The following is a 24,836-nucleotide window of genomic DNA, read 5'->3' on the forward strand; positions in this document are numbered from 1 at the left end:
AAAGCTGGGCGTGGACTGAGACCACCACAAAATAATTTAGTGTTATTGGGGCGTGTTGAAGTATGTCGAATGTCTAGCCAGACAGAACTCTTCGTATACAGTTCACATAATTCTCTAACAAAAACACTTCCTCTGCTTGAACCCTGGGTAGACTGACATAAATACACACACACACACACACATATATATATCTATAAACGCTGCTTGTCTCATGTGTGTGAGTATCTACATATACATACACGCACGACCCAAATATCAGAAACACGTCTGCTAGTCAAAATGATATGAATGACAACGAGTACCCCCACATCCTTCTTTCCTTGCCTTCTCTTCCTCCTCCCACCAGAGCTTCGTTCCCGGGGCTATTCCACAACCACTTCCGGCAGCAGAAACGCCTAAAAACGCCCCACCCGATCCACAACTAGCCAGAGAAATGCGCATGCGACTGAAACCCGGTAGCGGGTTCGGGGCGCTAAGACGGCCTCCATATCCGGTTGAATAATACGCCAGCAGCAGTGTTTCCTGCTCCTCCTCAATAACAAACACACACACACGCTTTTGCGCTCACCCTTCGTCCTTCTGAATGCGCTTTATTACTCTGCCTTTTCTCTTGAGCAAAACCTAGCTTTAAGCCTGGCTGCGCGCAGGCGCAATACTAACTATTCGGGAGGTCGGGTCTGTTGACAAGCGGTATGCGCATGCGTCTTACTAACTGGGCTGACCGCGTATCTTCGTCTGACGTCAGTATTCCCGCTGTTCAACCTTCTGCGCGCGAATTGCAAACTGACAGCGGAGCGGCGGCTGAGGATGGCTCGGGCAGCGCGCAGGTGGGTGTGTGGTCTTCTTTCGTTTATCCAGTGCGATAGAAGGAGCAGAGGAGAAAAGTTCACGCCATTCGTAGACAAGGCAGCGGGCCCTGAGCATGTGCAGAGCTTCTTCCCTCGATATCTTTAAAAAGGGAACCCAAGAGAACTTCTGAAGATGCCCAGTTTATTTCGGGGGGGGGGGGGGAACTAGGCAAGGAAAAGGCTCATTGAACATAGGAAGCTGCCATATACCGAGTTATAGCATAGGTCCATCTAGCTCACTATTGCCTTCACAGACTGGCAGCGGCTTCTCCAAGGTTGCAGGCAGGAATCTCTCTCAGCCCTATCTTGGTTCTATCTTGGAGAAGTCAGGGAGGGAACTTGAAACCTTCTGCTCTTCCCAGAGCAGCTCCATCCTGAGGGGAAGATCTTGCAGTGCTCACACATCAAGTCTCCCATTCATATGCAACCAGGGCAGACCCTGCTTAGCTAAGGGGACAAGTCATGCTTGCTACCACAAGACCAGCTTTCCTGTTCCAGCAAAGTTCTCCTGCACATGTACAAAGTTCTTTGCTGAAGCAAAATGCGGGGGACGGACCTCAAGGACAAGTGCCTCATAAATGTGCAAAGCCTCTTTTGCCTGAAGGGTAAAGACACCTTTTTCAGTCTTTTTAAAAAAAATGCCCTAAAGGGATAATGGCCCTGAGGATGTAGGCAATGCCTGTTCCTTTGTGAAGGAAACGCTCATTCTCCTGTATAAAGACCACTGGTTCTGGTGTCTTTCCCTTCACCCTGCTTAGTGAAGTAGAGACCCCACAGGATTTAGAAGTAGAAGCAGCCATTGACCAAAAAGAACAGGCCTTACTGAAGGAGAATCAGCATGGCTTCTGCAAGGGCAAATCTTGCCTCACTAACCTTTGGGAGTTGTGTGAGAGTGTCATTAGGCATGTGGATAAAGGTGATCTGGTTGACGCAGTATACAGTACTTGGACTTCCAAAAAGTGGCTTTGTGCATGTCTGGTTCCAGGACTGCTACTTGTTTAAAGTACAATTAAATAGGTTAATGCTTTGATTTCAGGGGCATAGCTATAATTAAGCGAAAGGAATCAAAGAACACGGGGCCCCAGCTCCTGAGGGCCCTCCAAGTCCATCCCTCCTTATTTTCTTCATTGTCCTCCCTCATGCTGGGGGGCTGCCAGAGAGAGGGATGAACATGAGCCCCCTCTCCCCTAACGCCCCTGTTTGATTTCTAATGGGTGCTGCAACTTGTAGCCTGGACCCTTGCCCCTCCTGGCTTCTTATAGTAACCCGCGGGAATGTAAGATCTTGGCTTTGGGAGTTAGTGAATTCTTCTCTTTGTGTGGGGTCTGTGCTGACAGCCTTAAAAGAGGCTGTGGTGTGCTCTCTTTTGAAGAAGACTTCTTTTGATCCTGAGGTCCTTGATAATTATTGACCAATCTCCAACCTCCCTTCCTTGCTAAGGTTTTTGAGAAGGTTGTATGTGCCCAGCTTGAGAGTTCTGGATGAAGTTGATTTTCTGCTTCACTGGTTACCTATTTGCTTCTGGGTCCAATTCAAAGTGCTGGTTCTCACCTTTAAACGCTGAGAACGATGATGACGGTTCTCACCTTCAGGGTTCAGCATCTGTTTACCTTCAGGACCGCCTCTGCTGGCCAGTCCTGTCCCGTCCTGTGAGATCTTCTCAGTTTGCCCTCCTTTCGGTCCCTGTTCTCAGAGAGAGTACTAGGATCCAGAGAGTACTAGGGCCCGTGGAAGGGCTTTGTTGCTGCCCCTTCACTTTCGAATTCTCCTCCCCCACGCCCACGCCCACCCACCCCCACGCCATTCGGTCTGCCTCCTTTCTTTCAGCCTTTAAAGCCTTATTGAAGACATTTTTTTTCCACCAGGCGTTTGCCCTTTAATTTTTTTAAAAAAATTGGAGATGCTGTTCTTATTTTGTACACCACCCTGAGTCTGTGGATTGGGCGGTATATTAAATATTTAAGTAAAAAATAAATATAAACCATTATGTTCTGTGATCTTGTTCTCTCAGGAATAAGAAAGTGGTTGATTATTCTCAGTTTGGTGATGCAGATGATGACGGTATGTGATTATCCATAGTTCCTCTATGCCAGAAGGGTTTGGGTGTTCATTTTCAGGAAATATATTTGAATAATTGTGCAAATTAGTGGCTTATTAAAATGGAAGCTAGTTAATGGGAGACAGTTGGTAGGGAAGGAGGCAAAATGTCCTTGCACCTTGCAATGGGTGCTTCTGGGTAGGGGGAGGCAATTGCAAAGTAGAGATGTGCACAGAACTGGGTGGGGGTGGTTTGACAGCGGGGGGGTTTACATCTTTAAGGGGGTGTGTGCACTTATATCTCCTGCCACATTTCCCCCGCCTGTGCGCTTGGAATGGGTGCACACACGTTGCATGCATAAGCACGTGCCCGGTGCACGCAGGCGCGTCTGATACTTCCAGATACTTCTGGGAGACGCGGCAACGGGGCGGCAGGGAGGTACCCGAGGGGCTTTAGCAAAATGGAGCGCCAGTGGGGGAAATGCGGCGGGAGGGGTAAGTGCACCCTACCCCGCCCTTAAAGATGTACCCCCTGGTGGAACCAGCCACCATTTGAACCGGTTTGGAGGCCCATAAAGGGCTTCCAAACCGATTCTGTGCACATCCCTATTGCAATGTAGGGCGTTCCCCTTTTCCTCTCAGTTATTGCTCTACAGTGTACATCCTTTCTAGATATATCATTCTATGCATATCTTTCCTGTATATGTATAGATATGTCTTCCGTGCATATCCTTTCTAGATAGGTATTCTATTTTTAACATGTTAGGATTATGTTAGAATTAAAGCTCTCGAACATTTAATTACATACAGGTGGCCCTCATTATCTGTGGGAGTTCTGTTCTCAGCTTCAACTGCGGATGACTGAATTGTAGATAACAAGACCTTGAGGCAATGGGAATTGAGGGGGTAGGTTCCTGGAGGCTGAAAAACTGCTAAAAGCAGAAGAAATAAGAGAAATAACATGACGTACCATGCTGTGCAGGTCTCCAGCAATCCCCCCCCCTCCAATTTTGGTGATTTCCCATGAAAAACCATGGGAATTTATTTATTTATATTTTTAACAGAAGAGCCACAAAATTGCTCCTTTCAGCAAAATGGTGGCCGGAAATGACCTCAGCAGTAATTTCTGGCCACCTAGGAACTGTGGATAGGGTAATTTTAAGCCTTCTTAAAACCGTGTACACTGAGGTGAAATCTCCATTGCTTGACCGTGGATACATGAAACCTCAGGTGTCGGGATCGTAGATCACGAGGGCGACCTGTATTATGAATTAAGTGTGTTGTGAAATGGTGGGATTCTTGATGATTGAAGGAATTCACATTAGTAGCTGCTCACTTCAATTTAACGTGCCTTTGTTAAACAGATGAAGATTTTGCAAGTATAGCTGTACCATCAAGCAAAAAATCAAAGAGGGTGCACCCTGACTCAAAGGAGAAAAAGAGGGCCCCCAAAGAGGAGATTCTGTTACAGAAAAGATCACCAATCAAAAGGTAAGGTAAAGCAAGATCATGTGGAAGATATTAATATGTAAGCTGCTCCAAGTTTACTGGATAGAGCAGGATGTATCACTATTAAATTTATCATTGCTCCTCCTAATAATAATTGTTGTGAGTATGAATGTGGTCTGGCATGAGTTTATTTTAGATTTGTTAATGTGCCTGACAACGATACTAAGCTAGTACAGATATTTATTATTATTTATTTAAAATATTTATACCCTGCCCCTCTAGTGCACTACTGCTCATGGCGGCTCACAACAATAAGATAGATACAAGATACAATAAAAGTAATAAAATTAACTAAATTAAACAAAGAAGTTGTCAATTAAAAACCACAATCATTATTAGGTTAAAATTAAAGGTTATTTTAAAAGCTAAAAACTGAAAATTATAAAAAGCTAAAGAACTATCTATCTATCTATCTATCTATCTATCTATCTATAAAAGCATTAAAAAGCCTCCTTAAAAAGATGTAACACTGATGCCCTTGTAGCTGCTGTTAAGAAATTGGGAATCAGCTTTAGAGATATGAGCTCCCTCCTATTCCTGGAGGAAATTCACCTCACTTGCCTTAACTGCTGTTAAGTGATTCATTGGCACTACTAATAGACATAATATTTTATGTCTCTTTATTATTATTATTATTATTATTATTATTATTATTATTATTATTCAGACAAAGCTATTAAATAAACTGTACACAAAAGGTTAGTCTTTTTGCCTGAATAAAGGCAAACAAAATAATAATAATGAGGAAGAAGAAGATGAAAACAAGAGCCAGACCCTCCATGGCCAAGCTAATGCTGCTGTTTTGTTTGCTGTTTTATGGCTAAGGTTAGCCAAGGGTTCCTTAGCCAGCATATAAAACCAGAGTTTCAGATTCTGTGTCAGCATCTTGTTTTCTTAGTGATGAGAAATTTAGCAAACAGCTGTATTGGAAATGTTTCTAAGATTTACTGTATTGTCTTTGGAATTGTTTCAGGGTCACCTTGGATGACAAAGTTTACCAGAGACACTTGGAAGTTGCCTTAGCATTGTCAGTGGATGAACCATCTTTAGACAACTGTAAAATAGAAGACTTGAAGGAACAAGGTAACGTTTTGCAATAGAAATTTTTTCTTGTGCTTCTCCCTGTTGAAAGGTCCTAGAAGTGCTTGTTTTATTTCTTACATAGGTTAAGCTGCACTTAGGACGAAACTACACATTTCCCTCAATATGTTGCTGCTACTGTTTCTTCCATCTCTACCTCATCACATCTGGTTTAAAGAAGATGCAGACTATAATGACATCTTCAGCAAAACATCACTAACAAGCAGTGATGGACAAAAATTTACAATGGTGTTTTCCTTGGGGAAAAATAGTGTCTTGCTTAGGGAAAAATTGGATTTTATAAAATCAGTCTTTTTAAAAACAAAGTTTATATATTTGAGAAATAGATTGCTTTTTGTGCAACATATTAATACATTGTATTATATCTATTAGTGCATTTGCATGTATTAAGTGCCGGGCTTGACAAATCTAGCCATGGCTCCTAGAAATTTAACTCTGGCACCTTGAGTAGGATTTTCAGAGATGGAGTTGTTTAAATATCTTTGCCACAAGCAGCCCTGTTTCTCTTCTAAGTACGGTACTTGTAAGGAGGATAAAGAGAACCCATTTACCCTCCCCCTCCTCAGTATCCTTCACTAAGTCTGGTAATTTTGTCAAGTGTCCACTGTCTGGTTCCTAAATCCAAAGAATATTGGTCAAGCCTGCATTAGTGTATTGTTAATCAATTAGGAGTTTTGTTGTGTAGCAACTTTGGCCAGAGTAAATCTATTTTTCTTCTGAGCTATGTTCATATCTATCTATCTAATTCTCTAAGGCATACCTCTGGCTAATCCTGTGTGTGACAGCTCTTGTGAGAGTTCGCGAGCAGAGGCATCTGATTGGGCAGTGGGGATTCCATATACAGATAGGGAGGAGGAACCTGTGATGCTTAAGGACAGTTGGAATGTGCCTGTTACTGGTCGGAAGATGTTCTTGATTGTAGAGGAGAGGAATCTATACATATAAAAGAATAGAGAGCAGGGATCAACAAAGAGAGGGGTCATGAGGGAGGAAAGAGCCCCTTCAAGAGAAGGAGGCTGCCTTTGTGTGAATTAGATGAGGAAACAAGATGAACAAGATCTATTAACTGAGGAAGGGAAAGAAAAAAAGAAGGGAAGGGAAGAAAGGTGTAGAGTGAGTGGAAAAGAGAGATGGGGAGGGGAAGAGAGAAAGAAGGAAGGGCAAGGGATGCCTGTCAGCGGCCTGAGGGGAATGAGTGGCCATGGCAGTGGCAGCAAGGAAGGGCCCAGTCAACCACTGCTGCTGTTTGGGGCTACCGAAGCCATTGGCGGAGGGAGGCAGGCAGGCAAGGAACGGGCCCAGGCCTGTCTGCGGCCTGAGGGGAACGAGTGTCCATGGTAGTGGTGGCAGTGAGGAAGGGCCCGGTCATCTGCTGCTGCTGCTCCTGTGGGGAGGAGCAGGAGCGGGACTCAGGTGAGGATGGGGAGGTCTCTGTAGTAGGGGGCTGCAGCTTGGCCAATAGGCACCAGCAACATTGCAGCTGTGACCAAGAGGGATGAGGGGGATGGAAGCAACGGGATGGAAGAGGAGGATCAGGAGTGCGGTACAGGTGAGGGTGGAGTGATCTCTCAGTTGAGAGGCTGTGGTAGGGGGTGAGGGGAGCAATCAAGTACTAGTGCACAGATGCTCTGCGTTGGTTAGGCTAGTGTGTGTGTGTGTGTGTGTGTGTGTGTGTGTGTATATATATATATATATATATGCATGTGTGTGCACATGCGCAGATGGCCCTTGTTACCCACACTCCCGGCACCCGCAGTTCTGTGTATCCTCAGTTGGGTCGTAGGGACCCAGTTTCTTTATTCGCGGGGCAATTTTGCCTATCCATGGTTCTTGAGTGGCCAGAAATAACTTCTGATGTCATTTCCATTTTGTAGCACTGAGCCATTTTGTGGCTCTTTTCTGCTAACACCCCCAACACCCCCCGAAATCTGAGGATTTGGAAGTTTGGGGAGTATTTTTGGAGAGCAAGGTACTGTGCTTATTTCTTCCGCCTCCTGCTTTTTCTTGCGATTTTCAGCACTCTTCATTGTGCTTAGGAACTTAACCCTCCAATCTCCATAGGGTTAAGATTTCATTATCTGCAGAAATTGGCAGGAAAGGAACCTCCACAAATAACGAGGGCCACCTGTATATATGAATCATAGTTTTCTAGGAGTTTTTACCAGCTTTCATTCTAGTTGATATCAGTTTTCTGGGGTTTGGGGCCAGGCTGCCAGACCAAGATGAAGTTCAGATTGTAATTAGATTAGATTTATTTGTTATGGTCCAAGACCAGAGACCTAGACAAGGTAGAGTCAGTTGTTAAAAAGGGGAAAAAAACCTTGCATGAGTGGAAAGGCACTTGGGCTCATGAGGCGGTGGCGGCAGCCGCAGTGGGCCTAGCCCAGCTGCAGCTGCAGCAGCGGCCTGGGCTAAGAGGAGGCAGCGGGATGGACTGGTCCTGGCTCGGGTGACCCTGGCGGGGGTGAGTGGGGAATAGGCAGTGGGGGTGAAGCCCCAACACTTGTTGCAGCCTGGGATGGGAGGGAAATGGGCGGCGGGGCACAGCTCCAGTGCCTATTGGAGGCTGGGGCGGGAGGGAAACGGGCAGTGGGGCTTCTCTGTTTGCCGCCCGGGAGGAGGAACGGCGGTGGTGGGGCCCTTCTTGGCCACCTGCCGCCCCGTGAGGAGCAGCTGCAGCGCTGGTTGGAGATGCTCTGTGCGGGTGGTGGTGGGGAGGGAGGGGAGGAACAGAACAGGGGGAGGGCAAGAGAGCGTGGGGTTGGAGGGGGCGAGGGCAAGAGAGACCGATGCAGGAGGTGGGGGGGGAGGGAGGAACAGCCGGCCCCAAAGAGTGCACAGATGCTGTGTGCGGGGTCGGCTAGTATTGTTTTAAGGTTTTAAATTGTTGTAATGGTTTAACTTTTTGCTGTCATTTATTTTAACCAGTGTTTTAATTTTTTTTTGGGGGGGGGAGTCATTTATCTGTTTTAACTAATGTTTTAACTTTTCTGTTTTTGTTGTAAACCACTCAGAGACGTACGTTTTGGGTGGTATAAAAATATGTTAAATAAAATAAATAAAATCAATATTAAACTACTTTACAGATTTAACTCACTTGGAATCCTCATTTCCTCTTTCAACTGCCCTGGAATTTTTGCAACCTGCCTTGGAAGATCAGCTTTTCTCAAATTCCCTCTCCTACATTGATTTCCAGGGAAGCTAATTGATTAAATGGGTTACATAAATAGAAAAACTAGGGATGTGCAAACAGGTCCGACGCATTCGATGTCGAACCTGTTCAGTTCGACAGTTCGGGGTCGAACTGAACCATCCTGTTTTGTCTGACCCCGGACTGCCCGACTGTTCAGGGGTTCGCGGACCTTTTTTTTTAAAAAAAATTTTTTAACCTTACCCCCTTCGGGGGAGTTGTTGGAGGCAGCCAAGGGTTGGTCCACATAGGTTCCCCCTCCCCCTGCCGACCTCCCTTGCAGTCCAAACTGGCCCGTTTGGCCGGCTCTTTGGGCCACTCGGGCCTTCATCCTCCTCTGTGGCAGCCATTTTGCAGGCTGCCGCACCTATGCAATTGGCCTCTGCGTGTCCTGGGTCACACAGTACTTGAATGGTCCCCCTGCCACCTCCAACAACTCCCCCAAAGGGGTAAGGTTTTTTTTAAAAAGTGCTGCATACCCCCCTGGACCGAACCGGGCGGCGGGGGGATGTCAAAGGGGTGCCGGACCGAACTGGCTCAGTCTGGTTTGAATCCAGTTCGGACTCAAACCGGGCCAGCCGGTTCCGTGCACACCCCTAACAAAAATGGGGCAATTGACATCCTGTCTTAATACTGTCATAATATAACTGCAATGATAGAAAATGTCTAGTGACGTAGAGCTGTGACAATGTTCATAAAATGAGCAACAGACACTCTTTTATGTTCCTGTAAAATAATTGACATGGGCAATTATTAAATGTGCTTGCAATATGCTGATGATATTAAAATAATATCTGTGAACTGGCATTCTGCTCATTTTTTTAACAGATGATGAAACATGTAAATACGTTGCAATGGAAAGCAGAGATAGTGGTGTACTATCAAGCTGCGGTGAAGTCTCAGGTAAATTTTTTATATTGGTACCTCTATATTTATGAACAAATATCAGAAGTTTTTTAAAACTAGTACATGAAAATTAACAGTGGGTTGCGTCCAGACTAGACTTGCACTAGTATTGCTAGTTACTGCTGCAGCACTTGCATAAGGATGTAGTGCAAGGTTATTTCACAAAGAAAGTAACCTCTGTTCCCAACTAGTTGTTGCTAGCAGAAGATCTTGCACTAGTGGTACTGCAATAACATAATTAGGTAATGGTTAAAGCAACACATCATGCTACTACACAAGCTCCTCTCAATTTCTGAAAAAGTGGCTCATATGGTGCCCTAGCATACCTGTGGAGCGTATTTGAGTAAGTGTAATTATTTTTACTAGCATAACCCTCACAGAGCATCTGCGTGCTAGTACTTGATTGCTCCCCTCACCCCCTGCCACAACCTCCCTCACCTTAGAGATCTCTCCACCCTCAACTGAGCCGCACGCCTGCTCCTCCTCTTCCAACCCGTTGTTTCCATTCCCTTCACACCACTTGGTCACTCCTCCATCCCTTTACTCCATCCTCCCACCCCTCTTGGTCGCAGCTGCAGCATTGCTGGTGCCTATTGGCCAAGCTGCAGCCCACTAACTCCAGAGACCTCCTTACCAGAGCCCCGCTCCTGCTCCTCCCCACAGGAGCAGCAGTGGTTGACTGGGCCCTGCCTCGCTGCCGCCACCGCCATGGGTACTTGTTGCCCTCAGGCCGCCTACAGGCCCGGGCCTATCCTTTGCCTGCCTCCCTCCCTCCCTCCGCCAATGGCTTCAGTAGCCCCAAACAGCAGCAGTGGTTGACTGGGCGCTTCCTTGCTGCCGCCACAGCTATGGCCACTCGTTCTCCTCAGGCTGCTGTCAGGCTCGGGCCCATTCCTCGCCATTCCTTCTTTCTCTCTTCCCCTCCCTTCTTTTTCTCTTTTTCTCTCCTACACTCACTCTTCCCCTCTGCCTTTCTTCCCCTCCCTTCTCTCTCTTCCTCCCGGAGTTAACAGATCTTCTTCATCTTGTTTCCTCATCTAATTCACACAAACGCAGCCTCCTTCTCCTGAAGGGGCTCCTCCCTCCCTCACGATCCCTCTCTTCGCAGACCCCTGGCCACTATCCTTTTATATCTAGATTCCTCTCTTCTACAATTAAGAACATCTTCCAAACAGTAACAGTTGCATTCCAGTTGACCTTAACCATCACAGGCTCCTCCCCCCATCTGCATATGGAATCCCCACTGCCCAATCACCATGGTACCACAGGCTCCTCCTCCCTATCTGCATATGGAATCCTCACTGCCCAATCAGGTGCTTCTGCTCACAAACTCTCATGAGAGTTGCTGCACATGGGATTAGCCACGGGTACACTTTAGAGAATTATATATATAGATAATCAATGTTTGCTTTTTGTTGCACGTGTGTTGACTTTACCATGTAAACTATTTGCACACATGCACATATACATAGTTAAATATCACTACATCAGAAATTGTAATTGTAGTATGATATAGTAGTATTGCTTACTGGAACCACAAAAATTTCCACATTTTAAATTTACACGTTGTTGCAACTTGCATGGACTAATAATGCACAAGTGTACAAGGTTTCCTGGAGATATACATGATGCCCATATCTGCAAAATATTTTATTTATTTATTTTTACAGTTATATCCTGCTCTTCCTCTGAGGAGCTCAGAGTGGTGTACGTGCTTATATTCATCCTCACAAGAACCCTGTGACATAGGTTAGGCTGAGAGATACATGACTGGCCCAGAGTCACCCAGTGAGTTTCATGGTTGAATGGAAATTCAAACTCGGGTCTTCCTGGTCCTAGTCCAACACTAACCACTACAGTATGCTGGCTCTCAGAAGAGTATCAAAACACACTCACTGCATTTTTTAATATAAAAAAGACTCCAATGATTCATTGAATTAGAATGGCATTTCATTCTAACTATTTGCTTATTATACATGGCAACTTCTTTGCCAGCTGTTTAAAATAATATAACCATTTTCAACTTCTAGAAGCAAATGCTACCTCAATAGTATGTTAAGTAAAGTTAAGTAAGTATCTGTCGTAAATCTGTTAGCTCAGCTAATCCAACAGGATTTACAACCCCCTTCAGCACTCCCCTTGTGAGTTAACAGAAAGTAGCACCGAAGCTGCACGAAGAAAAACAAAAGGCTCACAAAGAAAATAGTAAATGAATCAAGTCCCCTGAACTAGGTACACACCTCTAACAATAACTGAGTAATAACTGAAAAGAACACAAGAGAGCAAGGAATGAAAAAGAACAAAGGACACCAGAGCAAGGAATTAACGGAACAAGAACACAGAGCAGGAAAGAACAGAACAAGGGCAAACTGGAACTTGGAAAAGTTGAGAATTGAAAATAGAACACGGTCCGCGGTCAGGGAAAGTTGCTAACAGCATTGGTAGAAATCACAGACTGCTTGATATATGGCTCAAGAGAACCAGCAGCCAATCAGGCTTCCCTGAGTCAACACTTCTGCTTCCTCTCTTGTGATCTCCTGCGCCTGCGTGTCTCCCACTGAGCTTTCCTTTTGAGACGTCTTCTCAAGACAGGTGAAATCCCAGCCTGCTCCTGATCAGGATTCATGTCTGGCAGCTGTTCCGATTCCTCAGCTCCAGAGTCTGGTCTCCCTGCCAAATCCTGTTGCTGTGCCTCTGAGCCCTCACTAGCAGGCAAGTCCTCCCGTTCCTCCTCTGACTCTTCTGAGTAGAAGTCTGCATCATGACAGTATCCTCCATCACACGGAACTGGAGAGGTGCTTTGTGTCAAATCTATATGTGCTCCTACTAACACAGTGTAAGGATGTCCATGAACCTGTTTGGAGGACCTTTTACGGGGCAGGTTTGAAGTTTGAAGGCCCCGAGTGTTGGCACTTTAAGGGCGGGGGAGTGTGCACTCACCCCTCCCACCGCTTCTCCCCTGCTGGCGCAATTTGTTCCTAAAAACCTTCAGAGCGGCAGCATACCTCCCTGCTGCCCCATTGCCCTCATCAGCCGGAAGTGGCCGGAATTACTGGGTGCGCCTGCGCCCATCTGACGTGCGCACGCATGCAATGGGCACACACACGCCTGGTACTTGCAGCTGATGAGGGCAACGGGGCGGCAGGGAGGTATGCTGCCGCCCTGAAGGTTTTTAGGAACAAATAGCACTGTCAGTGGGGGGTAGCAGCGGGAGGGGTGAGTGGACCCTCCCTCGCTGCCTTCGAACTGCAGAGGCGCAGTTCAGTGCAAATCCCTTTCACAGTATACTGCAAAGGTGAATAGCTTGCATGTACTCTGTCCACTGGAGGAATTATAGACACATATAAGCCTTTCATCATTAGAAAACCCTGGTATCTCATTAAATTCCCATTTCTATGCTTCCTTTCCTCCCCTTCGGTGAGGAGAGTGTTTAACTCATTTATATGTGCCACCATCCTTTTAAGGAACTTAATAGAACACCTGTTCACCAAGGACTGTGGACGCTGCATGCCATTTCCAGTAAGTTCCTGAAAAGGAGCCAGTACTTGTAGTCCAATGTGCATTATTTGAACTCCAGGAATGTTTCTCCTAGTCTTAACTGAAGCCTCAGAAGTTCATGGAATTGATCAATGCTTCTCCTGTCCATATGATAATGGCTACAGCATTCCTTGTTATCTCTGGGAATACTGTATATCCCCGTCAGCTGATACAGTCCTGCAATTTTGCCTTCAAATCCATAGGAACACATGGGAAACGGCCTTATCCTAAGTCAGACCGTTGGTCCATCTAACGCAGTATCATCTACACACTGACTGGCAGTGGCTCTCCAGAGTTTCCCAGCAATACCTGGTGATGCCAGGGGTTGAATGTGGGGCCTTCTGCATGCAAAGCAGATGCTCTGTCACTGAGCTATGGCCCCACCCCTCACAGCTTTGTCAATGCCATAACAATATTGCGCAATATGGCTATAATTCTAAGCCTCAGTACTCCATGCATGGCAGCTGTTCAGTAAAGGGCTGGAGGGTTGTGGCTCAGCAGCTCAAATTACTCAGCAAGTGAGTTTTACAAAGCTTATACAAGCTCAAGCAGCATGCACCTGGGCAACACTACCAAGCCACACTGTTCTGTGAATGTATGTGCAGTGCCTCTGCAGAGTACTGCTGTTGCTGTTTTATTTGTTCAGCCACACACACACCAGTTCCATTGGCCACCTTCCAGAGAGCAGAACAATAAATGCATCCAGTTTTGGCATTGGCTTTACTTCAGTTACAAGGTTTTCTTGTGTCTGGTGCATTTTTGTCTTTCACTGTTTGCTTGATCTGGCTTCCCTCTTGAATCCTGGCTTGCTTCTTGATCTGCTTTGATCCCCGAGTTCTGCCCTCTGGTTTCCCTCCTGGCTTGCTTCTCATTTCTGACTGCCTTTGACACCGCTGTGCTGACTTCCCTTTTCACTATGTCCATCCATTTAGATCAGCGTTTCCCAGCTGGTATGCCAAACTAACTCACTGTCTCCAAGTCTCAAACTCCCCACTATTAGAGCTGACTCAGAGAGGCAAGTCTCACGATTGGTGATACCCACCTTCAGAGGGTTTGCGGGGAGAGTGGACTTAGCCCGCTCTCCCCGCAGATGATCCCCAGACAGCCCCATCATGGAGCTGGCGGGGATTTGGGGCCATGCAGCACCCAGAAGTTCCAAGATGCCCTGCGTGAGCGTGTGGGGCATCCTGGAGAGACCCCCAGGGTTGGGAGGCTTGTTTCAGCCTCCTGCCAAGGGTCTCCTTGTGTGTTGCCACGGCGCACAGCCGCACCGTGGCAATACACGATCAAAATGATGGGGTTAGCAGAGTGCTTGCTCCGCTAACTTTGGCTAAGGGGAGGGGGAATTAGGAGGGTTTGCTGCCGGGAGCTGCACAACTCCTGTGGCAGCAGATGATCAGCAAAAAGCAAGCTAGGCTCCCTTACCCAGCTTTTTGCTGATCATGAGAATCTCCTCAGAGTGAGACAAGAGTGACAAGAGGAGGAGAGGAGAGCTGGACTTGTGGTAGCAAGCATGACTTGTCCCCTTAGCTAAGCAGGGTCTGCCCTGGTTGCATATGAATGGGAGACCACATGTGAGCACTGTAAGATATTCCCCTCGGGATTGACCCACTCTGGGAAGAGCAGAAGGTTTCAAGTTCCCTCTCTTAGTTCTCCAAGATAGGGCTGATAGGCCTGCAGCCGTGGAGAAGCCGCTGTCAGTCTGTGAAGACAATACTGAGCTAGATAGACCAATGGTCTGACTCAGTATATGGCAGCTTCCTGTGTTCCTATATTCCTAAGAGTGGTACACACTGAATTGTTGTGATGGTTTGTGGGAGCTGAGCTATTTGTGTCCTGCAACAATGCATGCTGCTAGGCTGGAGAAAATAAATAAATATGGTGTGACATGTATGTTGGGGTGTAGTGTACCCCAGTTCCTTATGCAAGTGTGCCTTGGTTTGAAAAAGGTTGAGAAATGTTGATTTATATCCTCTTCAATCTGTCTTCAGACCTGGTTATGGGGCAAAAACTGCCCTGGTTGTCCTGGTGGATGACCTACGGCAGGAGATACAGAGAGTGTGGCCTTGTTACTCTTGGACGTGGCTGCAGTTGCCATTGACCGTGGTATCCTTGTGGGCTGGTTAGCTGGAGTTGGATTTGAGGGACTGTTTACAGTGGCTCCAATCCCTCCTAGTGGGCCAGACCCATAAGATTATGCTGGGGCACTTTAGCTCTGCCTCATGGCATTGGGATATGGGGTTCCACAGGGCTTTTACTTTATCTCCCATGCTGTTCAGCATCTACATGAAGCTGCTACATGAGGTTATCCAATGGTTTGGGCTGTGGTGTCATCAATAGGCAGATGATACCCAGCTCATTTCCACCAACTAGTTCTAGAGAAGCACTGGAAACCCAGAACCAGGGTCTGGATGCAGTATCAATGATGGCAGCAAACCAGACAAGATGGAGGTGCCATTAACCTGGATAGATAGAGGATTACATCTAACGTCGGATGGGGTTGCATTCCTTCCTGAAGATGCAAGTTTGCAGCTTGAGGATGATCTTGGATCCTGAACTGACCCTGGATGCCAAGTGACGGCAGTGGCTGTGAATGCCGTTGATTGGCTTCAGCTGATTTGCCAACTGCAGCCCTATTAGAGAAATCAGATCCACCTTTGGTAATCCCTGCATTGGTAATGCCTAGATTTGACTACTGCAATGTCCTTTATTTGATGCTGCCCTTGAAAACAGTCCAGAAACTTCAGGTGGTATAGAATATGGTTGTGAGACTGCTGAGAGGTGTGAATCATAATGATTTTTTCCCCCTTTCTTGAGCCAATTACATTGGTTAGAGGTGCATTTTGGGGCACAGTTCAAGGTGCTGATTGTCATCTTTAAAGCCATGTATGGTCTGGTGCCAAGTTACTTTCAAGACTGCTTTTGCCTATATGTACCTTCTCTGTCCATAAGATCTTCATCTCAGGCTCTGCTCTTTGGTCTGTTACAGACACAGATCGAAATTGCAGAGACTAAGTATTTTCAATAGTGGCTGCATCCATTGAACTCCTTACTCCCCACACTTGGGAGTTTTAAGCAAGCCTTAAACTCTCTTGTTCAGGCTGACTTTTAATTGAAAATTTTTAATGTTGGTCTTGTATTTTACTCTACTGCCTTTGTCCTCTTAGTTCTTTTTGGTGGGTTGTTTGCTATTTTCAAACTGCTTAACCGCTTTGGATAAATATTTATAGAAAAGCGTTGTGTGTGGGGGGGGGGGGAAGCGGGGAAGAAATTTATGTATTATTATGGGTGATGTCTCCTCAGATGAGGAATGGGACTGGGCAAGGGCAACAAAAGATGAAACAGATTCTTCCACTACTACTGACATGGTTGAAATACCAGTTGGTCTGCAGTTAGAAGTGTGTGTATACAAACTGGCTCAAAGAGGAGGAGTGCTCTTGTTGATCTCTACTTGGAGTTTGCTCAGTACTCAGTGAGTTGTAGCTGCATAAGAGCTGCTGTTTCAGCAAGAAAAGAATGCTGGAAGTATGGAAGCTGGAAGTGGGTGCACTTGGACATTGCATACAGACTACAGAACACTGTTCAAAGAAATTGAATGACATTTCCATAAGAGCAATGTGCATTGTATGGTGTCTGCTGCAGTAATGTACATGGCACAGAACTCCCTCTTCGTGAACTTGGACTTGCATGTCGTGATCTTTCCGTGGCCTGACTATTGGATATGCAGGGTGTACTTGGCCTTCCGGAACTGGAGAGAACGGTAGGTATGCCATATATTGTGCATGTTTGCCACTTATATCTTAAATAACTCAGTTGTACTAAGTGACATTTCTGAGTAGTACTATAATGCTCTGTGTTGTCTGACCATAGGTATGGAAGCTGACCAACCCAGAGCACAATCTCAGTCCAGCACTCATGATGAGCAATCCCAGGATGGTGAGTGTGTATCAGCCACTATGACACTTTATTGAGCTACCACTATTTATATGGGTATATGAAAGGGCCCATAGATATCATCTTGACTGGCTACCCAAGTATTGCTCTGTCCCCAAACATCCCCTCTCCAATCACTTGCTCCCAAATGCCGTCCCACAGTGAAAACTCCAACCTTGCTTATGTGCCAAATACACCTCCACTGGCTCCTGAACAAACGTGCTCCATCCACTCACCAAACATTTCCAACACAATGAATACCGTAGGGATAAATAACTGTGCAACCAAATGCAACTATGATACTGCAGCCATTTTGTAGATATTTTTAGACCACATCTCTTTTTTCAGTTTGAGTGATAAGTTTGTGTAAACTCAGGCATTGTCAATGGTAATGTACACATTGCTGTTTCTCTTCTTCAAAAATGATCACGCTTCTAGACTAAAATGTTTGCAGCTATTCTCTTTCCCACTTGTGAATATATCAGACATTTTTTACTAGGAGCTTGGTTATAACAACACACACTGATAATATCTGTGCACAATGCGAGATGTGTGTTTCTTACATATGTCAATTCTCTGTTGGAGAGATGTTTTTACACTTGATGGTTTGACAGGCCACTATTTCTTAAAGTAAGATTAATGTGATGGCTTAAAGCCTGATGCCATGCTTGTGGCATGAGTGAATGTAGTCTACCAGAAGCAGTTTCTCAAACAAAGATCAGTGGCTGTCTGTGCTAGGAAGGTATGGATAAGCAATAATCTGGGGGTAAATATTCAAATGTTGTACAGAAACCAGATTTATTGCACCTGAGATCCTTCAATGGATCTCTGATTTTGTGCAAAAGTTATTTGTCCATTTTGGAACAAAGGAACGCAGGAAGCTGCCTTCTACTGAGTCAGATCATTGGTCCATCTCGCTCAAGCTCAGCATTGTCTACACAGACTGGCAGTGGCTTCTCCAAGATTGTTGGCAGGAGTCTCTCTCAGCACTCTCTTGGAGATGCTAGAGAGGTGACTTGGAGCCTTCTGCATGCAGATGCTGTTCTCAGAGCGGCCCAATCCCCTAAGGGGAATATCTTACAGTACTCACATATGTAATCTCCCATTCAAATGCAAACCAGGGTGGACCCTGCTTAGCAAAGGGGACAATTTATGCTTGCTACCACAAGACTAACTCTCCTCCCATAGACCATCTCTCCTCCCATTTTGACTACAGGTCTCTGTTTAAGAGGGACTTGGGAAAGCTTATGTATTTCAAATATAGTAACAGTTCCTTGGTTTTAGCTGTTCTCTACCATAGACACTGACTCCTGATGATATTCATCAGAGGTGGCAATTCTATGTGTGCATACCTGGGAGTATGCTCCTTAAAAATTGCTGAGACTTGCTTTCAAGTACACATGTACGGGCTGTCTATAAAATACACTAAATGAGGCTCTTCTGGCAGCTCTACTACAATTGTTGGCATTTAAAGGAAAAACTCATTGCACAGAGAACCTCCATGTATTTCTAAATATTTGATCTACTGTTCTAAACAGTAGTTTGCATCTAGGGACTCCATTGATGAGAGAGGAATATCCACTTGTCTTGCTGTCCATCCTTACCTTCTCCCTCCATTTCCCCTTCCTTCACATCTCTCTGCCTCAGAACTGCAAGCTTTTTAGAGTGTGTGCTCTCTCCCTCTATTTTGCCTGGCAGCTCTGATCCCTGGCAGCTCTCATTAGGACACAAATGATCACTGATCTCATGTCCAAAACACCATCAGAGTGAGTTTGGATGTTTTCTGCATCTTACATTGGTGCTACATATCCTGGGAAATTATTTTAAAGCTGACCTGTTGGGCCTCCCCATTACTCATTCAATGACAGTGAGCAAGGGGAGTGATATTGCCATTTGTGCAATATTCCAAGACTCACACAGGCCATTAAGTAGTAATGGTCCCTTTGCAGAAGGAAGGGGGCATAGATCTGTCAAAGGGGGGACTCCTTGGCATACAAGAACTTGCAGAATGGTGATGAGTTATGACCAGCAATATGCTGTCTGTCATCATACTCACCTTGTAAGTAGGATGCATTCTTGTCCCGACTCTGATTAATCCTACTCAAGATACTGCACCTGCCCTTCCAGCCATTACTGTTCATCTAAATATCTCTAGTCAAGTGGACCCCAGCTCTGTTCTTCCTTATGTCCATCTGATGAATATGCTCCCATCCCCAAATGGTTAGATGCCTGCCTTACGTGAGCAGCTACAGCTATAGATTTTGGAGTGGGGTGTGTGTGTACACATAGCATTCTGTCCTCTGAACTGACGTGGGTTATTATATTCCACAGCAGCGGAGGCTGTAAGTGAATGACTTGAAGGAATGAAGCGCAGTAGCAGATGGGTCTGGACGCCAAGGTTCACAGAAAGATGCTTGCGGCATCTGCAAGAGAGGCAGCAGCAGGATGAGTTACTGCACAAGTCAAGAAATCTGTAGAGGAATAGGTTAGATTATCTGCACCCCATCAGTGAGGACCTTGCTGTGATTTGGACCACCATTGCTCAAAGGCAAGGAGGGACGACACGCGAGAGAACTGTTTCTCCAGCTTCGATAAGCATAGAACAGAGGAATGGAGACAATAACGACAGGATGACTTCTGCAGTAGACTTCAGTAATGCCAACACAGGCATCAGTCAGGCTGCAGAAATAGCAGCAGCAGACTGCATTATCTCAGGTCCCATTGTCTCAGCTAAGGAGCAGAGGGCATTGGTGAAGAAGAGGCAGCAGTACTGCCAGTGTTAGCTTGGGCACCACTGTGTCTCCAACCATGCAGCTATAAGAATACAAGAAAAACCCTATTGTATCAGGCCCAAGGGCCATCCAGTCCAGCATCCTGTTTCACACAGTGGCCCACCAGATGCCCCCGAGAAGCCCACAGGCAAGAGGTGAGGGCAGGCCCTGTCTGTTGCTGTTGCTTCCCTTTGTTGTGAGCCACCCAGAGAACAATTTGTTATGGAGCGGCTAACAAATAAAGTTTATATTATTATTATTCCCTGCAAGTGGTATTTAGAGGCATCTTGGCTCTGAGGCAGCAGCAGATGCAATGTGTGTACACCTTTGACCAGTATCACCTATCCCCACTAATGGGGCATTTTTAAAGGTGGTGGTTCACTTACATTTAGCAGGAGGAGAACAGTTGTCCCTATTCAGCCTAGCATAGCTTATCTCCAGTGGTTGTTGATGTCTTCTCTGTTGGTGGGCAGAGGGGTGGAATTAGATTGTGTGCCCTTTTGGGACAGGGAGCCATTGCCTCATACCTTTTGCTATGTAAGCTGCTTTGGGGATTTTTGAAAAGCGGTATGTAAATATTTTAAATAATAATAATCTTGAATACCCCAGTGTACAGTGTTGTCCCGGGGCAGTACAGGTAAAGGCAAATAACTACTGATATGAGAAAATGCTTATGGGAGATGCTTTTGTCCAATTTCGATAGATTTCCCAATCTCTTGGCAGTCCCTGTAGCCTCTTGTCTTCCTGCTCCCAAAGGTCTCATGACCCAGAAGTGACTTGTCAGGGGACACAGGGCTGCAGTGTGGAGGAAGGGACAGACAAATCGCCTTTTGTAAACTTTCTTCTGTTCACAGTTCTTAAGAGACAAATCACTTTCCTAAAATATTAACAATGAATTGTTTTTTGCTGCTGTATAAGGTTTGTGGGGGAAATGAATCCACAGGAAATAAAGAATCTTTGGTTTACTTTTGTTTCAGCTTTATTTCTAAACCTGTCTTTGCTTCTGATGCAAGCCGATTTGAATTTAGTTAGGGATAACAAACAAGAGTTTCCTTACACTTGTATAGATTTATTCCCTTTTGCAAAATTTCACTTGGAGCTGAACATTTAGAAATCAAAGTTAGCATTTTACTATGAATCCATTAGGAAGTGCAACAATTGTGGCTGGAACACTTAACAGCACTTATAGTAAAGAAAAATTTACAGTTCTTTACTGCCAACTTGAATTGCTTTGGACTACGTTCCACAATCTGTATTTTCTTGCATAATAGGAAATTACATGGCAATAGTAGATCAGTTTCTGAGTAAAGGGATGCCTGTCTCTTCACCAGTGATATAAGTAGAAATGATCTCTAGCAAGTATTGTTGGGTGTGGTTAAAGGAAGAAAAGTGTGTTTCTAAGCTTGTTTTAGATCCTCTCCCATCTGTGGTTGTGCCCCTTCAGAAACGAGAGGTGTGTGTGCGTGGTGTATGCACGTGCATATCTTTTTAAACATGTACGGAGTGTCATCCCCTCTTCACTGAGGAACTGCACATATCTGAAAGAAAGAGCTGGGCATTTTTCCTGGGTAATTATCAGGGCTCTCACACAGTCTTGAACTCCAGACTTTTCTCTTCTAAAAGGTCAGCACTGCCCTTGACAGCATTCTTAGACCAGTTTGCTCACTTGTTAAAAAAAACTTCCAAATCTTGCTACCTTTAACATTTATGCCACTTGACTGTACCCTCTCACATTGCCCATTGATTTTCATATGCATCTTTAGTTTCAGCTGAAGAACTGGAGGTGGATTCCAGCTTTAGTGAAGAAGAAGAAGATGATGACGATACATTTGTGGTGAAGAAGAAAATTAAAGAAAATAGGAAGGATGGAAGGAAGTTAAATGTTGAAGCCAGAAAGAGAGCACAGAAGCCACCCAAACTGAAAATGAATGATGTGGGTAAGTAAATTTGTTTAGTCCTTTCCTGAACCCTGTTAGAGTACATTGTACTAACTAGTACTTCAATTTATAGTACTGCACCTGGTTTTCAAGGAGTTCCATAACAGTGCTGTGTTCAAAGTGTTTGTTCCATGATTTTAAAAATACTCTGGTTTAAGGTTCAAGATCAGTACAATAGCTTTCAGTTTGAAATAAGTTCCTTTGGAGAGAAGATGTGATTGGATTTGATTGTGGAGTTTTGTTTCACTGCTGTGCATCTGATGTCAGTTTTGTTGAACTGTAATACTGGGGAAGTTGCATCCATATCTTCCACTGAAAACTATCGCATTAAAGTGCACAGTTCTTACATTTCATTGTTTCTAATGGCGGTGCAATATGGAATTTGAATTCCAACTGAAATATAAATGTGGAAACTCACTGGAATAAAACTGCTATCTTGGTTGGTTTCCATTAAAGGGAATGTGAGAGGAATGTTTGTCATCTGTAATGTTTAAACATGACTTCTGAGTTACTTTAATATAGTAATTCTGTGCCATCTTTTTAGAAGTGTCCTTTCTTTCTTTCTTTCTTTCTTATGACTAGTTCAAGTAAAATCTCAGCCAGCTTTGCAGAAAGCATCTAGTTTTCCAGAACCAATTGGAAAGCCTTTGAAAACATCAAGCCCTTCAGCAGTCAAGAAGCCCCATTGGACACCACCAGGTATATTTAAAATTTTCTCAGAGACAGAAGTACTCATACCTGTGTGTACTAGAAATTGTACACTGTGTTGTAATGCTAAAGTCCAATGGATCTGATACAACCTTTTTTGTGAGTTTCTCGCATCTTAGATTTAGTTTGTTGAGAAGACAGGTTATCCCCAAAACTGGTTTTGCCTGCATCTCATTAAGCTGCGATTTAGGCTACAAAGTGTGTGTGTGTGTGTGTGTGCATGTATGTATGTGTGTATGTATATAATTTTAAGAAAACTTGCCTGTTAAGCATAGACTTGGGTTAAGGTTACTGGAGCCTGATTGTATTTGGTGAGTCTAGTTGACATGCCAAGAGCCTGCTTTTTAAAGCCTGTAACCAGCTTATATTTAAGTGAATGAAATGTACTCTTATGAAACCTCCTCTGGAAATGTGCATTGAGTTTAAAGTTTGTGATGGACGCTTGTGTCATGTGATGCAGTATGCAGAACCCTAGCTAAAAGTAAAATACTGCTGGTCATATTATCTCTCTCCCTCCCCCTTTTCTGGAGAAAAAATGATGTGTGAATAATAGAGATTCTAGCCTGCTTATCATTCTAAATGCACCTTTTCCAACATCTTTTCAGCTGCAACTGGAAGCAGTGCCAACCAACTGGGAAAGGTCCCTGTGACATCGCCCACACAAGGTCTCCGGCTTGGCCTCTCCAAATTGGCAAGGGTGAAGCCCCTGCACCCAAATTTTGCCAGCAGCTGAGTGTGTCGGTGATGGTTTCAGGGGATTGCAAATTGAAATTAAAGTACCTGAAAGGTGTTGGCAGCAGTGGAGGGGGACACACCTCTTCTTGTTTTTAAAAAGTGGAGAACCTTTTGTAGGCAATTTATCCAAATTGTGTTTTTAAAGACGTGAGCTACGAGGCTTAGAACATGCTCCAATAATATTATTGATATGCGGACCCCTCCCACAGTAACCGAAATGTTTTGATCATTGGCAGATTCATACCAGCTTTGTAGATGTGTGATAACTTAACACTTGTTATGTGGTACTGGCCTCGGGGAAGTCATTAAGTGTAGCCATTCATAGCAGTCCAGTCCAGTTGCCTTTGGTCCTGCAATTGCATTTTTTAAAAAGCCTTCAACAATGTAATCTGCATGGAAGTACTTGGTTGTGCAACTTATATATTTAGCTAAAAGCAACTTTCAGATTATGACTTGGAGAGATGTGCCCGAATCACAGTTGAAAGCGTGGTTCAAGCACTTTTAGGGAAATTAAAAAGAGGATTTGAAGAAAAAGGAGAGCAGGTACTTACTTACCTGCTCTCCGCCACCCCTTCCAGTTTCCTGCTGGGGTGGCGCTGGTCCCCAAAAGCTCCCCTTCTTTGTGCGCCGTCAGCATGCACATGGTGTCTGCACATGCGTGGGTGCCATTTGTGTGGTCAGCATGGTTTGGAATGTTCTTTCTTCTGATAGATCATATAAACAGTGTTGTTTTCAAGAGCTCATGCTGTTTTTTTAATGACCTAAACCATTTAATATAGTTCAGATCTTTGTAATAACTGATACTTGCACTGAGGTGTGGATTTGATAACTGTATATTATGTATAACTGTGATTTTTTAAAGAAAGTGAAATAAAATATTTTTAGAAATGGCAAAAATCTGTTAGCCATTTCTCTCTTTTAAAATACGTTACATTAAAGAGTTGCTGTTTGTTTTAAGTCTTTCTTAGTTCACATTATTGACTCCTTGAGCATGAAAAGCAATTGGTTCAGTTACAACTTTGCTGCTAAGAAAAGTGGTTGCTCTTATAGAGTATTGTTGTGTCCCTGTGGGGCTAGATATTTACAACATAGCAGTTCACAGACATGAGTAAAATGAGCTGTGGCTCAGCATTCATACATAACCTTTCCCTCTTTGTGCTGGGGGAGAAGCCAAAGAAGTTGCATTGTAGTTGAATCAAGGAGTTCGGCTGAAGCTAGCAAAACTTATAATGAACGTACTTCAAAATGCCCTTGTGCTGAAATACAACTTTTACCAGCAGGTTGAGAGTAGGTGCAGTGTGTTTGGATGCCTTGTCTTTTCTTCATCTGAAGCAGCTCATTTAAATTTAAAATCTGCTTTTCACTAATCTGCCACTTTGCATGTATTTCCCTGTCTTTCCTGTATATTGGCGCTTATGTATGATGTTTGTTCTTGCCTTGGATGCTTGTCTGAAAAACACAGCTCCTCACCACTCCCAACCCCACTTATTCCCATCTTTTACTTGTTTCTCATCTATTTGGGGGTTATCTGGATGTCTCTCTGCCATGCTTGTAAGTTTGTTTAGCATTAATTTTAGACTGCAGTTAAGCTGTCTTTATGTCCATTTTAATATCCTTTTAAAAT

The 24,836-nt window shown here is 44.6% G+C and overlaps 2 protein-coding genes across 7 annotated transcripts in view; one reads left to right on the plus strand and one right to left on the minus strand.

The window, feature by feature from the left end:
- The window catches only part of C5H12orf4 (chromosome 5 C12orf4 homolog), a 31,652-nt gene extending 30,931 nt beyond the window's left edge, over positions 1 to 721 (minus strand). The window contains exon 1 of one of the 5 annotated variants that reach the window (XM_053252751.1): positions 569 to 721. Coding sequence is in view for 1 of the 5 variants with exons in the window: in XM_053252750.1 (XP_053108725.1) it covers positions 303 to 310 (8 nt within the window). In the remaining 4 variants the exon portion in view is untranslated. Of the gene's footprint in view, positions 1 to 239; positions 537 to 568 lie in introns of those variants that run through there. The other 4 variants (XM_053252754.1, XM_053252752.1, XM_053252750.1 and 1 more) reach the window with 4 other exon arrangements.
- RAD51AP1 (RAD51 associated protein 1) lies at positions 445 to 24,169 on the plus strand. 2 transcript variants are annotated; one of them, XM_053252768.1, is made up of 9 exons: positions 445 to 827; positions 2,860 to 2,909; positions 4,250 to 4,376; positions 5,368 to 5,477; positions 9,514 to 9,588; positions 16,999 to 17,064; positions 21,596 to 21,769; positions 22,352 to 22,468; positions 23,083 to 24,169. In XM_053252768.1, the coding sequence occupies exons 1-9, from the start codon at positions 808 to 810 to the stop codon at positions 23,208 to 23,210; spliced, it is 867 nt and encodes a 288-aa protein (XP_053108743.1). In that variant the 5' UTR covers positions 445 to 807; the 3' UTR covers positions 23,211 to 24,169. The 2 variants fall into 2 exon arrangements, with proteins under 2 accessions (XP_053108743.1, XP_053108744.1); XM_053252769.1 differs by lacking the exon at positions 16,999 to 17,064 and having other exon boundaries at positions 449 to 827.
- Positions 24,170 to 24,836: the final 667 nt, after the last annotated feature.

This window comes from Hemicordylus capensis, chromosome 5 (assembly GCF_027244095.1).
Source record: "Hemicordylus capensis ecotype Gifberg chromosome 5, rHemCap1.1.pri, whole genome shotgun sequence".
NCBI lineage: Eukaryota > Metazoa > Chordata > Lepidosauria > Squamata > Cordylidae > Hemicordylus > Hemicordylus capensis.